The sequence below is a fragment of the Homarus americanus genome, unplaced genomic scaffold, assembly GCF_018991925.1.
Source record: "Homarus americanus isolate GMGI-L3 unplaced genomic scaffold, GMGI_Hamer_2.0 scaffold52512, whole genome shotgun sequence".
Taxonomy (NCBI): Eukaryota; Metazoa; Arthropoda; class Malacostraca; order Decapoda; family Nephropidae; genus Homarus; species Homarus americanus.
The window spans coordinates 2,161,009-2,177,264 of record NW_024735442.1 but is presented as its reverse complement, the minus strand read 5'-3'; the positions used below and the strand labels follow the sequence as shown (position 1 = coordinate 2,177,264).

General features: G+C 45.3%; 2 protein-coding genes across 2 annotated transcripts; one reads left to right on the top strand and one right to left on the bottom strand.

Moving 5' to 3' along the window:
- The first annotated feature begins 433 nt into the window (after nt 1-433).
- On the top strand, nt 434-1,195 carry LOC121870882 (soluble scavenger receptor cysteine-rich domain-containing protein SSC5D-like). The gene has a single exon (XM_042372854.1). It carries the CDS (start codon nt 434-436, stop codon nt 1,193-1,195), a length of 762 nt encoding a protein of 253 aa, XP_042228788.1.
- Nucleotides 1,196-11,677: 10,482 nt separating this feature from the next.
- On the bottom strand, nt 11,678-15,243 carry LOC121870880 (inactive carboxypeptidase-like protein X2). The gene is made up of 2 exons (XM_042372853.1): nt 15,073-15,243; nt 11,678-11,840 (listed from the first exon to the last, which is right to left on the bottom strand). Exons 1-2 carry the CDS (start codon nt 15,228-15,230, stop codon nt 11,678-11,680), a joined length of 321 nt encoding a protein of 106 aa, XP_042228787.1. The 5' UTR covers nt 15,231-15,243.
- Between the last annotated feature and the right edge of the window lie 1,013 nt (nt 15,244-16,256).

The following is a 16,256-nucleotide window of genomic DNA, read 5'->3' as shown; positions in this document are numbered from 1 at the left end:
ACGTCCACTACACCATACCAGAGCCACGTCACTTACACCATACCAGAGCCACGCCACCATCCACCACCTTCACTACACCATACCAGAGCCACGTCCACTACACCATACCAGAGCCACGTTCAATACACCATACCAGAACCGTTAATACCATACCAGCCACGTCCACCATAACACTACACCATACCAGAGCCACGTACACCTTACCAGAGCCACGACCACTACACCATACCAGAGCCACGTCCACATACAACTACCACACGTCCAGTCCACAACACCACGCCAGAGCCAGTCCACATATGAGCCACGTCCACTGCACCATACCAGAGCCACGTCCACTACACATACCAGAGCCACGTCCACTCCACCAGTCACTACACCATACCAGAGCCACGTCCACACTACACCATACCAGTGTACCAGAGCCCGTCACCACATGCTACCAGCGTCCACTACACCACCAGTCACTACACCATACCAGAGCCACGTCCACTACACCATACCAGAGCCACGTCCACTACAACATACCAGAGCCACGTCCACACACTGTACCAAGCCACGTACACTATCCATAAACCACGTCCACTACACCATACCAAACCACGTCCACTGCACCATACCAGACCACGTCACTACACCATACCAGACCACGTTCAATACACCATACCAGAGCCACGTCCACTATAACATACCAGAGCCGACCACTACACCATACCAGAGCCACTTCCACTACACCATACCAGAGCCCGTCCACTACACCATACCAGAGCCACGTCCACTACACCATACCAGAGCCACGTCCACACCATACCAGAGCCACTCACTACACCATACCAGAGCCACGTCCACTACACCATACCAGAGCCACGTCCACTACACCATACAGGCCACCACTACCAGACCACGTCCACTACACACCATACCAGAGCCACGTCCACTACACATGTACCAGAGCCACGTCCACTACACCATACCAGAATCACATTTACCCACGTCCACTACACCATACCAGAACACCATACCAGAGCCACGTCACCATACCAGAGCCACGCCAGAGTCCACGTCCACCACCATACCAGAGCCCGTCCACTACACCATACAGAGCGTTCTACATCATACCAGAGTCACGTCACTACACCATACCAGAGCCACGTTACTACACCATACCAGAGCCACGTTCAATATCCACGTCCACTAACCATACCAGAGCCACGTACGTCCACCACCATACCAGAGCCACGTCCACTACACCATACCAGAACCACGTTCACTACACCATACCAGAGCCACGTTACCAGAGCCACGTCTCATATACCAGAGCCACGTCCACTACACCATACCAGAGCCACGTCCACTACACATACCAGAGCCACGTCCACTACACCATACCAGAGCCACGTCCACTACACCATACCAGAGCCACGTACCACGTCCACAACATACCAGAGCCACGTCCACTACACCATATCAGAGCCACGTCCACTACACCATACCAGAGCCACGTCCACTCCAACATACCAGAGCCACGTCCACGACACCATTTCAGAGCCACGTCCACTACACCATACCAGAGCCACGTCCACTCCAACATACCAGAGCCAATCATATTTTTTCCCCGATTTTATATATCAGTTTATTCTTATTAGACATTTATGAATATCTAAAGCCCCCAATTTTGTGTGGCGTCAGAGCATTACTGAGGTTAGGTCAGGTCAGGTCAGGTTAGGTTAGGTCAGGTCACTTCAGGTCAACGTTAGGTCAGGTTAGCGTTAGGTCTGGTTAGGTTATGTTAAAGGAATGAAGAAAATTTCACCAAATATATATATATATATATATATATATATATATATATATATATATATATATGCTGATAACCACAAGGAAAGAAGAAAACACGAAGTTCCCAGCGCTTTCGTGTAATTCACATCTTCAGGGGTGAGTACAGACTGTACTCAGTCTGTACTCACCCCTGAAGATGTGAATTACACGAAAGCGCTGGGAACTTCGTGTTTTCTTCTTTCCTTGTGGTTATCAGCATATACCTAGATCACGCGCACATACAGTGATTTACTTATATATATATATATATATATATATATATATATATATATATATATATATATATATATATATATATATATATATATATATATATATATATATATAAGAAAAGAAAGTGAAAGCAAGGGTAAATAAAATGCGTATACCATAGAGAGCTGTCGATGGGTTGTGAGGTCTGGCCTGAGTCTCTAACAAGCTGTGGATATCGTGTGTCAAGGGGGAAGGTGAGGCGCCATCTTGTGTTGTTTATCTCAATAACAGGAGGCGGTGTCGTCCTCAAGTCCCTGAGGATTATCTGGAACTTTTAACCTGACCTATTTTTAGCTCTGTCAACTCAAACATATATTCAAACTAGCTTTCTAATGATGGTCATTAGGCGTGGCATGACAACCTTCACACTAGATTAAGTTTAAAAAAGAACCCCACGCTAAATTATTTTTCTCCCACTCGGCCTAGAATGAATGCTGTAATTTTTATGAGGCGTCACGTTTGAGGCAATTTTTCATTTCACGACGAATCATTTTCGATATAAAATTGACTTCAATAAAAGACATTCTAAGTTGACAGAGCTATAAATATTTCAGCTTCGTAAAAATAGATTACATTGTTGATTTTTTTAAGATATTACAAGACAAGATAAAACTACATGTTGACTGTTTTACGTGTCGATGTTTTCGAGAAATTTTTTATAAATATGACCCGAGATTAGCTGACGAGTGACAGTGAATGTTTGATGATCCTCTCTTTTCCGTACTTCTTGGCCCCCCTCCCTCCCTCCCTTCCTGAGCGCCACAGCACAGCCCGCCAGACAAAATCTATGTATAGAACAGATGGTCGGGGACCAGAGGCATTGTAGCAGACTCGCTGGCGTGGGGAATCACACAGTACAGTACAGTGCAGTACAGTAAGGAAGAAGCTCCAACAATGATTATCACTATTTTACCTTCATACACCGACATTCTATTAAAAATATATGATAATGAAACTCTACGAAAATAAAATAAAGAACGATACAGATGGTATTATTCTTACCAGAAAACAAAGACAAAAACAACGAAATATCATAACCAAATAATCCTTTTATTACCCTCTTTTACAAAACATTTAACAAGATCCCCCTTCCTTCCCCGTATAAGGAGTTGTATCCTACACAACGGGCTGTGATAAGACCATCCCGTCACCACTCCAGCGCCAGGTTTACCCAGCAGGGGAGAGGAAATTGTTAATCTCGCTTCCTTTACATTTTCATGGAAAAAACCTTAAGACTGCGGTAAATGTCGGTGCCTTTTACCCGCGGTGGTCAGAGAGGAGGGTCTGAGAGAGAGAGAATGGGGTGGTGAGTCTGAGAGGAGGGAGTCTAAGGGAGAGAAGGAAGGGTGGTGAGTCAGAGAGAGAGAGAAAGGGGAGTCTGAGAGAGGAGTCTAAGGGAAAGAGGGAAGGGTGGGGAGTCTGAAGAGAGAGAGGGAGGAAGGAGGAGTATAAGGGAGAGAGGGAAGGGTGGTGAGTCAAAGAGAAAGGGGAGTCCGAGAGAGGGGGGAGGGGGTCTAAGGGAATAATGTTTATAAAAATGGTCTATTTCGAGGCTGAGTTTATTCCTGTTGCCTCGTAGCTTGTAACAACCACGTCACAGTAATACTTCTGCTAGATACACCACAGTGGAGGGGAGGACGTTATAACACGGGTCAGAAGGGTGAAACAAGGATAAGATTGGAACATTTTCTCCCCATGTTTCACCAGGTAAGAGCTTGTTATCCTACATCAGCTCGTTTTAAAGGCTTAACCTATAAGGCAGTAAAGTCCATTAGAGAATGTCGCTGGAGCCCTAAGCGAACTAGAAGCTTTTGCTGGTTAACACACTTGAATTTTCCAATATTCTTGAGAGCGGCACAGTACAGCGAAATTGTATTTGCCTTTGATTACGCTTCATATGCCAAAAGCTCTTTACTCTCGTTATTCCTGAAGTAATGGAACCTGGAGTAGATATACTGTACAGTACCGGTGGACATGAGAGTAAGGCCTCACAATCTCTCTGGTGTTGTATACTCTGCTGCTACAGTACAAAACGTCCAGACTTGAGATGAGGAATCGTGTAGGATCTCTTGCCTTGCCCGGACTACGAAGACAGGATGAGAGACTGAGGACATCCAGTAGAAAGTTGTATGTAAACAAACTTGTGCCTCATATGCAAGGTATTGCTGCTTAGTATGCGCAAGATGTTCTTCAGATTGTTGGTTTCTTCGCCGAGGTCCCCACAAGAGTCTGCACGTTGCTTTTTACTCCTCAAGAATATCTACTTCCTCGTTGTCTACTGTTGCGTGCCCAATCATCCGCAGTCGTGGGCGTGGCTCCATGAAAACTGACCATCCTCTCTTTTCTCGGATGAACTTCTGTATGTCATGACTTGTGTGGCGCTGATCGATGGTAATGGTCTAGTGCGCCTTTTGTATAGGAGAACGATGGAGTACAGTCGTCTGCACATACATGAGCTCTAGTTATATGTACTGGATGGGTGAAGTATACATTCACAACCTCTCTGAGGGAAAATTACCCCAGTGAGGTGACTCGAGCTCTACAGCGCTTACGACTATCCCTAGATCATCACCTTGAGCGTAGTAACTAAGGAAATGTAAGGTTATAATAAATCCATATCACTTTAGGTCACTGTCTGGAGAACTTGTTGCCCAACCCGGTAAAAGGCGCCAGAGATGCTCAGTAAAACAACACAGGAGATTTTGGAGTCGTCAGCTTTCTGGTGTCACACAGCTGACAGGTTAAAGAGGAGACGGACAGCAGGGCGACAGTCTCCTTAAAAAAAAAGAATACTGTCCTCCATTGAGTTGTCAGGTATTATCAAAGAACTGTCAGGCTCCGGCATAATAAAGACCTCCAAGTTACAGGCACTAGAAGTGGTACTTACTGGTATGTGGTTCAGTAAATTCCTGCTCCGGTCTACCACTTGTGAACTGGCACCACGTCTGTATTTTTTCCCACCTCGTGTAAGGCTCCCTCCCTCCCCTTCTCCCCCTCCCTCCCTCCCTTCTCCCCCTCCCTCCCTCTCTTTACTCAACACTTTCCGATCCTCACTTTTCTTGTCTCCTTCCCCTTCCACTCTTTCGTCTTCTCGCTTCTTCCTTGTTTATTGTCTCTACCTCTTCCCTTCTTGGGACTAGTCTTGCTGTTTCCTCTGCTGTCTCCGTCTTCTCTTCTAATCTTCTTCCTCCTCACCACTACCACCTCTTCCTCTTCACCTAATTCTTTCTCCTCTTCCTGCTCCTCTTCTCGTTTCTCCTCCTCATCACCACCACTTACCACCACCTCACCTACTCCTCTCCTTCACCACCCCCTCTTCCTCCTTCTCCCGTTACTGCCATAGCAACGCCCCCCCACCCCCACGAGTGCAGGGATTTTTTTGTTTAACAAATTTATTGGCAGAGCTTGTAGTACAGTTTGCCTATTCTGAGTAATTCAGTCAGGTCTTGACACTGAGGGTGGTATCACTTCTCACTGTCACGCAGGACAGAGGTTCACACACAAAGAAATACATCATATTCATTAACAACTATAAATGTATAGAGGTCAGATTCATATGGATAATGTCACTGTTCACTGCCATGCAGGACAGAGGTTCGTACACAAAGAGTTGCATCATATTCATTGACAGTACATATACATATATGTAAACACACACACACACACATATACATACATATACGTATATACATACACATATACATGTACACGTACATATACATGCGCACACGCACACATACATACATATACGTCGGTCAGATTCATGTGGGTAATGTCACTTTTCACTGCCATACAGGACAGAGGTTCGTACACAAAGAATGCATCATATTCATTGACACTATATATAGGTCAGATTCATGTGGGTAATGCCACTGTTCACTGCCACGCAGGACAGAGGTTCGTACACAAAGAAGGAAATACATCACATTCACCAGCAGCATATATGGGTCAGTGGATCACATACATTGGAGTCATATTCTAATTGAAGACTAATCAGTGTGGGCTAGCAAATTTGGGATAAACAGCAAGAATGTCCTCAAGCACACCTGATTCAATGAAGTAATTACATAGTTCAAGATACAGTAAGTCAGGTGGCCTGAAGTCTTTGACAGTGTCACATTCAATAATATAGTGTTCAAGTGTATGCTTTAAAGGTTTATCACAAAGTTTACATGCTGAGTGTTCCGGTATGGGTACAGCGTTACTAACTTGCCAGATGTGTCTGTATCCTAACCTAATTCTGGCCACGACTACATCACATTGTCTGGTTCTGTCCTTATGCTGGCCATACCGGTACCTCTTGTTACAAAATTTGTCATATTTACTAATGCTACAACTGTCAGGTCTCTCTGCATTTCTCACTTCTTCTAGATCAGAGTTCATGATTCTGACTTGAATGTTTTTAATTACGGCATTGGACAGACCAAGGTCGCGGTCAACATTTTCTTTCTTACATGCCTCATTGGCCAGTCTATCAGCACGGTCATGATACCTGATTCCAACATGGGACGGAATCCACACAAATTCGATACGAAAGTTGTTCTCATTGGCAGTTATCACATTCCTTTTAATATCACATGCAACTTTAGACATAGAACCTGACGGGCTGTTCATTGATTTCAAAGCACTTTGAGAGTCACAGAATATCACCCCACCTCCATTTTCTTTGAGGTAGTCTGTGGCTAAGTAGATTCCAGTTAGTTCAGTTTGTGTTGTGCTGGCCCAGTTGTTCAGCCTTTGTTTGTTTGACACTATCATCTCTTTTTCTTTATATATTACAATTGCACAGCCTGTTCTACCTGTGTTTGTCTGCACAGAACCATCAGTAAAAGCATAACATTCACTTGATTTAATACTCTCTATGTGTCTGTTAATAGTTTCTAGTGTGACACATCTCACCACATCGGTGTTTAACATTTGCTTACTACCAACAGGAGTGTAATTAATAGGAACTGATATGTCCAGCCAAGGAGGAATGGCATTAATAGGTTCGTCTGGGGTGATTGGGACATTCAGTTTCAGGAGATCTGCAACACTTTTATGAAGCCACGCCCCAAAGAGAGTCTTTTGTGAAAGGTTGGCGAGATGGTCGGGATTACTTAGATAGAACATCAACTCAGTTTGAGTTGTAGTTTGAGAACTATTGTTCTTCAAAACTTTGACACAAAACATGGTATTAAGTAGGGCTATCCTCTCAGATAGGGAGGGCAGTCCGAGCTCTTTCCTCATGTTTACAATTCTGGTTGATTTTGGGCAACCTAGGATGATGCGCATGGCTTCATTTTGCACTACCTCAAGGCTGTTGAGTTGTTTAGGCGGAATAGTCACAAGATGGAGAGCATGATAGTCAACTACAGAACGAATGAAGTGAAGATAGAAAGTACGAGCATAGGTGATGTTAATTCCATAGCCCTTGCCAACAAGGGTTCTGAGGGGTTTAATGCGCTGCATTAGTTTGTCACGAAGGTTGCTGACAAAGTTTGCATCATTCACACAAATTCCAAGATATTTATAGGAGCTACATAGTTCCAAGGGCATGCTGTTAATGTTATAGTCAAGAGGCAGAGGGTGAGCAGGACGAGGATTGAGGACCCTCGTCTTGTCAACAGATATTATGAGACCGCATTCAACAGTTCTCCGAGCAAATACATCCAGCAAGGCTTGGAGCCTGAGTTTGGTTTGTGTCATAATGCAGATATCATCAGCATAGCATATTACGGCTTCGTTTGGTTGAACTGGAATGTCAGCAATAAGCTTGTGCATCAGTATATTAAAGAGCATAGGACTTAACACTCCTCCCTGAGGCGTGCCCAGCTCAAATGATCTCATTCTGGTACTTTTAACTCCCCTAAACAGAACACTGGCATACCTGTTGGACAGATAACCCTTTATCCATGTCAGGAGGTTACCTTGTATGCCAAAATTAGCTAGTTGCTCAAGTATAATGTCTCTATTAGCTACATCAAAGGCTGATTTAAGGTCTATGAAGGCTGTTTGTGTCTTATCTTTTGAGTGAACAAGATATTCTGCAAAGCATGTCTGTGTGCTACGCCCGGGCATGAACCCGTACAGATTAGGGGCGAGTTTGTCTTTGACTTGAAACATGAGACGGTTTAGAACAACTCTTTCAAGGACTTTACACATACAGGATGTAAGTGAAATTGGCCTGAAGTTTGGAGAATTAGCTTTAGGGATTGGAACTATGTTTCCATGAGTCCATGTCTTAGGCAGAATACCCTGTGTGAGGCTCATTTGATACAGGTCAAGCAGTGGATGGTTAGGGATCTCATTCAACAATCTCAGGGTGTTATAGGTTATGCCATCCTCACCAGGGGAGGATGACTCACCTTTCATTAGTGCTGTTGTTAGTTCGTGGTGCGTTATAGGAAACTGGTCAGTAAGGTCTGGTGAGGAACAGGCTATTTCAATATTGAAACCCCTATTAATGTGTGAGGTGTTAAGATATTGTTGTATGTCAGGAGGCAGGGAAGTGATTCGTGACACACTAGACCATTGGTCTAATAGCATGTCAGCATATTCTGCAGGGCTGTGATGAAGCTGGACTGGGGTGGGTGACTTGGTAATGGCTCTAATTTTCTTCCACATTTCTGCTAGAGTGGTTGTTCTATTAATCCCCTGTAAGAATTGTTCCCAATAGGTGTTTCTCACCTGACCTTTAAGTTCACGAAATTCTCTGTTAGCTTTGAGGAATGCCAAAAGGTTATCACTAGTTTTATTTTGCTTATAAGTGTTGGCAAGCTGTTTTACATTCTCTCCTTCTTTGGTGAGGATGGGGTCATGTGTCCACAGAGGTGGTTTAGTGCTGCCCCCCTTCCTCCTTGACTTAACCCAGGTGGTATAATATGTGGTAATGACATTTACAAGATCACAGCAAAATTCATCCACTGACCCAGGTGTATATCCAGCATACCATCTGTGGATGTAGGCCTTGAAGTGCAGTTTAAGATTATCTGGGATATTAATTCTGAGCTTAGGATGGGGTTCACACTTGACATCAGCAACAGTGTATTCAGTAAGTATTGCATAATGATCACTGACAAGGTAGTCTGAGATGACCTTAGCCTTGACATTACTGTCCACTAGGTTATACCCAATCACATAATCAAGTCTGCCCCCCATCAGATGTGTCACTTTGTCTGTGTCGTATACAGTGATATTATGATTATTGATGTAATTCACGAACACCCTCCCATTAGAGTTACACTGGACATCACCGAGGACAGTGTGACGAGAGTTAAAGTCACCCATACACAGCATAGCATTGTTACCTGATGGCTTTGGTAACACGTCCGCTCGCAGTTCATTACACCGAACATAGATGTTATACAGCGAAAATTGACTGTTTGCTGTCTTTACTGTAAATTGTTGATAGTGAATACTTTCATCATTGTGAGTTTTAATCCATTTACAGACCAGACCATTCTTTACATATGTGAGCAGGCCACTTCCTGCTCCACTATTATATGCTGTAAACCCAGCTATCCTGGGTGCAACTTTCTTCTGGGTGCTGGACGTGTAAGGTTCTTGTAAGCCAATTACATCAATGTCAAAAACTTTAACAAACCATTGTAGATCATTAATTCTGCGATTAACACTCCGGATGTTCCATGAAATGAACCTAAGCGTTCGTGTTACTTTTCCCACCTTGAATTTAACGTAGAGAGTCGCACGCTGGCTTCATAGATCAGCCTGACCAATAAGCTGACCCTTCCAATTTCTGTACCTCTGGATTTCCTGATAATGTTCTTCACAGCCCTTATTCCAGTAGGATTTTTATACGCGGGTTCCTTCATCAGTCCCGCGAGTTCCTCCTCCGTAAACAATGGAAAACTTACAGGGTCATGAACAGTCTGCAGACCTGGGACTATCATAGAGACCACACTGGCAGTCTGGGGCTCATTCTCCCCATCCATGCTACCATCACTATCGGTCTCGCTCTGGCTACTCACCCTCAAGTTGGCATCATTATGAGAGGAGGCACGAGCTCCTTCAGAAGCTCCACTAACACTATCACTGTCATTGTTCACTGGTACACTTACTTGGCAGGCTTTAACCTGACCTGCATTGGCTAACGAAGGAGAGTCACTGTGCCTGTTGACTTCAGGTGGTGGAGGCGATCCGGCCGCATTGGCATCATTGAGTGGGACTGCTATTGTGGATGGAGGAGACCTCCCAGGACAACTGGGGTGCAAGGCCGTCACACCCTCCTCCCTGGACCTGGGACACTGCCCCCTGGGTGGGGAGGTGTCGCTGTTGATTTCAGGTGCTGGAGGCGACCCCGCAGTGTTGCTGTTGGCATCACTGAGTGGGACCGCTTTTGTGGGTGGAGGCGGGCTCCCAGGGCAACCTGGATGCCAGGCCGTCACACCCTCCTCCCTGCACCTGTAACACTGCCTCCTGGGTGGGGAGGTGTAGCTGTTGATTTCAGGCGTTGGCGGCGACCCTGTAGCGTTGGCGTTGGCGTCACTGAGTGTGACCGCTATTGTGGGTGGAGGCGGGCTCCCAAGGCAACCTGGATGCCAGGCCGTCACACCCTTCTTCCTGCATCTGGCACACTGCCACTCAAATGGGGAGTCCTGCTCTCTTCCGTCCTGAGAGGCACCTTCCTTGATGGGGCAGCTGCTTGTGCTATGCATTCCTGCGCAGTAGCCGCAGGTGGCTGGCTTGTGACAGTATTTCGCCACATGATTGACCCCAAAGCAGTTGTAGCACACCACAGGGGGAGGAATCCACCGACTGATGTTACTAGGGGTACCGTACGTGCTGCCAAAGCTGTCCTTGATGAAGAGTGCGGGAGGCATCTCGCTGAAACCATCGCCTATTATTGCCCCGTGTCCCGAATTTCAATCTGGGGCAAAGATTGGTCTCGCCTCCTTCCCTCCCTCCCTCAATCTCACCCTCTCACCTCCCCTCCCATCTCTCTCGCCCCCTCACCGTCCTTCCCTCCCTTCTCCCTCGCCCTCTCACCGACCCTTCCCTCCCATCTCCATCGCCCCCTCACCTCCCCACCCAAGCCTCTCCTTCGCCCCTCACCGACCTTCTCAAATCTCTCCCTTTCCCCTCTCCACATTCTCCCTCGTCTCTTCATCACCACCTCCCTCAACTCCCCCAGTACCCTACCTCACCCTCCTCGGCTTTCCTCAGCTATCTCTCCCCCGCCACTGAGAGAATGACACAAAATGCCGATAAAAACACACACACACACACACACACACACACACACACACACACACACACACACTACGACATATATTATATTTGTACCACTTAGGTCACTTGTATATTATTTGTTAATCAAGTGACCCAACACTCCCTAAATATGTAACTTTTATCATCTCTGTTTATTGTACAGTAAAATCTCTATTTAACGGACTATATGGAGAGGAAAGTCCATTATGTTGAGGGTCCGTTAGATGTGGAACTAACATGTAACGAACTATATAGAGATGAAATTCCGTAACATCAAGGTTCCGTTAGATCTAAAAAAAACATCTAATGGATTATGTAGAGAGAAGAGTTCGTTATATGGAGGTTTCACTGTATATTGTAACATTCTTTAACTGAAGACTTAATTATTATCAGTACGGACGGACGGACGGACGGACGTACCTTGCACAGACTTGCCGACAGAGTAGAGGGCAGTGAGGTTGGGGTACGTGGCGCTCATGGACCTCAGGAAGTTGGTGATGGAGTCGTAGTCGTGGTACTCGAAGTCCAGCTGATTAGTGGGGCTGTTGGAGAGAGGGGGAGCGGTCAGTTGGGGGAGAGGGGGAGCGGTCAGTTGATGGAATGTAAAGGAGGGTGAGGGAGAGTGGTGATGGGAAAGAGAGGAAGAATAAGGGAGAGAAACGTCAGTAAAAGGACAGGATTGAGAGTGAGGAGTTGATGAGGAGTAGTGACTTAAGGGAGAAGAGAGGGGGAGTGGCTAGTTAAGGGTGCGAATGAAAGAGGGGTGAGAGAGAGGCATGGTTAATAGGGGGAGAGAATGGGAGAGTGCGGTAAGTCAAGTGAGGGTAAAAACACTAGGAAGAGTCTGAGAGAGAGAGAGAGAATATCAAAATAAAAAGGGAAAACAAGTCTTATTATTATTATCCAGTTTCTGTCTTGAGGAAAAATTTACCTGAAAATACAATACGTTACCAAGATCATATGATGCCTCGGGGCGTCCGGTGAGACGAGGAGAAGTGAGAGGGGGAGAATATGAGTGGAGGGAGCTTCAAGGGGGAAGGGAGGAGAGGGCGAGGAGATGGAGTGGTTGGTGAGAGGCACAAGTGTGAGAGAAGGGGGGGGGCTGGAGATAAGAATTGTATATTAAATGAGAAAGGGGAGAGAGAGAGAGAGAGAGAGATGAAAAAAACCGTAAAAAGGCAAAAAGAAAGTGAGAAAAGGGAGAGACAGAAAGAAAGAGAAGAAAATAAGAAGAAACTAAGGAGGAAAGAGCACATAAGTATCCAAAGGCGATGTAAAAAGGACCCACGTATACACAAGACCTGAGACAGACAATACATAATTATACATATACATAAACTACTGACTGGCGAGATTTACTGAGCCACAAGGAAAAGCGATCCATTTATACATCAAAAAGAATGAGTGGAAACCTATGTACTTAGAGAGAGAGAGAGAGAGAGAGATCAGAAAGAGAAAGTCGTAAGTGTTGAGAAGACAGAGACAGATTATCAGGTGTGGGCGCGACCTACCGGAAACTGTCAACAGCATTATCGGACACACCTACCAGCCCTCGCGTGGCCCCCCCTCGTGGCTCATCATCTCCCGGGAAGTGGATCAATGGCAGCATCACCCCACCGCCTCCCGAGCCACGACAAACAGCAATTTATCCGTCAGAAATTTAATCTCTCCCTCAGAGTAAACGGATACCTGGAGTATAAAGCCTTACCTGAGAACCTAATCATCTAACCTCTTTCACCACACACACGAGTGATCCTTGGTCAGGGTTCACCAGAGAGAGGAGGATATAGTTTTCCGGTTAAGTTAGGTCAGGTGACTGAGACAGGATCTCCAGCATCCAGCTCCCTCGTCACAACCACCACACCACACCCTCACCACCACCACCACACTCCCTCACCACCACCACCCTCACATCACCTCCCTCCCACCACCACCCACCTCCCTCACCACCACACACCACCACCACCACCACGCTCCCTCACCACCACCACCCTCCTCACCACCACCACCCTCCCCCTCGCCCACCACCACCACCTCCCTCCCCACCACCACCCCTCCCTTACCACACCACCACCTCCCCTCTACCTCCCCACCCACCACCACCTCCCCTCCCCTATTCGCCCAAGTGCTACTCATTATTGAAGAGACATGCTGAGAATATTCCTTGCTGGGGACACAAGACCACTAATGGGGATTTTTGGGGAAAACTTTCTACCCTTGGAGGGGAATTTCCGGCTCCCAGGGGAGGCTGGTGGGCGATAGAGAATGGTAGGGAACTAGGAGGAGGTTTGGAGGGTGGAGAGAGTGCGGGAGGTGAAGGTGGTGAGGAAGGTGGAGAAAGAAAGAAATACAGGGAAAGAGACAAATACAGACAGACACAGAGACTGGAAACAAAGACAAACATCAACAAAACATCACAACAAGCCTTAAAACATCTTCACTACAGACGCTTCAGTTGACCAGTAAGTTGCTCTTATTTACAAAACTCACCAAACTGAGCCGTAAACAGCTGGGTGAAGTTAGCTAATTAGTACTCAAAGTTGCCCGCTGGGTCCCTAACACTCAGTAAACTTAATTCTTATGTGTCAAACTTGGGGAGATGAAGGGAGAGTTGGGAGATGACTGTGAGTTAAACTTGGGGAGATGAAGGGAGAGTTGGGAGATGACTGTGAGTTAAACTTGGGGAGATGAAGGGAGAGTTGGGAGATGACTGTGTTAAACTTGGGGAGATGAAGGGAGAGTTGGGAGATGACTGTGAGTTAAACTTGGGGGGCAGAAGGAGAGTTGGGAGATGACTGTGTTAAACTTGGGAGATGAAGGAGAGTTGGGAGATGACTGAGTTAAACTTGGGAGATGAAGGGAGAGTTGGGGAGATGACTGTATGGAGTTAAACTTGGGAGATGAAGGGAGGGAGTTGGGAGATGACTGGCAGAGTTCGCTTGGGGAGATGAAGGGGAGAGTTGGGGAGATGAAAGCTGGAGTTAAACTTGGGGGAGATGAAGGGAGAGTTGGGAGATGACTGTGAGTTAAACTTGGGGAGATGAAGGGAGAGTTGGGAGATGACTGTGTTAAACTTGGGGAGATGAAGGGAGAGTTGGGAGATGACTGTGTTAAACTTGGGGAGATGAAGGGAGAGTTGGGAGATGACTGTGAGTTAAACTTGCAGGGGGAGATATAGAAGGGAGAGTTGAAGGAGATGACTGTAGAGTTAAACTTGGGGAGATGAAGGGAGAGTTGGGAGATGACCCCAGGTTAAACTTGGGGAGATGAAGGGAGAGTTGGGGAGATGACTGTGTTAAACTTGGGAGATGAAGGAGAGTTGGAGTGACATGTGAGTTAAACTTGGGGAGATGAAGGGAGAGTTGGGAGATGACTGTGTTAAACTTGGGGAGATGAAGGGAGAGTTGGGAGATGACTGTGTTAAACTTGGGGAGATGAAGGGAGAGTTGGGAGATGACTGTATGGAAGAGCAGAGAGAGAAAGAGAGAGTGAGATGATATGAGAAAGTGAAAGAGATTGATAAACAGAAAGAAACAAAGAAGATAAGAGGGGGTATGAGAAAGTAAGAGAGAGAGAGAGAGATAAACAGAGACAGAAGAAGAGAGAGAGTGGGAGACAGACAGACAGACTAATAAATAAAAAGAGAGAGTGAGTGTGTGTGTGTGTGTGTGTGAAAATCAAAACCAAACTAACAAAAAATTCACGAATGACAAACACACAGACAAAACAACAATACACACAAGGTGTTCAAGAGGCCAGGTAAGACTCCCTCACCTAATAAGATTCTCGTCGTAATACTGGGGGTCGTACTGAGGCTGGTAGTTAGAGGGTGGGTCGTGTACCTCCTGGCCACGGATGTACTGGACGGCCGTCAGGTACACGTAGAAGAAGCCCACCACTATCATCATCAGGTACCACATGGCCGGCTTCATCCTGCACCAGCACTTTCTGTAAGGGAGAGAGATACAACCTGTGAGAGATGGACGGGTGGTGATGGAGGTGGCAGTGGTAGTTGGTGATGGTGGTGTGGTGGTGGTTAGTGGTGGGTGCAGGGTTGTTTGATTTAAATCAAGTTGATTTAATTAATTTATTTAAATCATGATTTAAATAAAAATATTAAAAAAAAGTCATTGATTTCAATCACAATTTTATTTTTACACGTAAATGTAAAGGTAAGGAAGAAAAAACTAAAGAAAACTGCTTACATAGCCGACTGTATTGTAAATGAACCACAGAAACAGATGTGTTCTTAACACAAGCCTATATAATTGAACAAAAGAAACTTCCACTTTTGTAATGTTCACTGTTCAGTGTTCTCACAAGAAATACAGTACTGTACTTTGTAAAGGAAACAACAAACAAATTTCAGACGAGTATCATCACTTAGCCTATATGTTCCCATGTATTGTACTTATGCTTCAAACAAGTAGGAGTTGTCGGTAAATATTAAAGGCACAAACTGAACCGCAATACTTTTGGATACAACAAGACATTGAATATTTATAAAGCTCCATTTATAATGCCTTAGGCTTTGTTACAGTAAACAACATTTTGTAACGAACTTGAGCATCTTCATTATCATAACCATGAGCAGTGTGTACAGTCCCGTACACTGTACTGTACTCATCTTTGATGATGTAATATGCACATTTTGGACTAGATGGTGACTATTATGGTGCAATAATATATATTTTTTATTCTGATTATTACAAAGTTGAAAAAAAATCCGATTTAAAATAAATAAGTTCGATTTTTTATTTAAAAAAATCAACAACTTTGGGTGAGTGATGGTAGTACTGGTTGGTGGTGGTTGGTGGTAGATTCGGTGCTGCCATCATCATTAACACATGTATGATTTAGGTTCGATTGTTACCTGTTCACTTAACTATAGGTATAAGCAGGTAACACACACACACAAACACCTTTCAGATCAAATCCTTTGAGTACAAAATAATGCC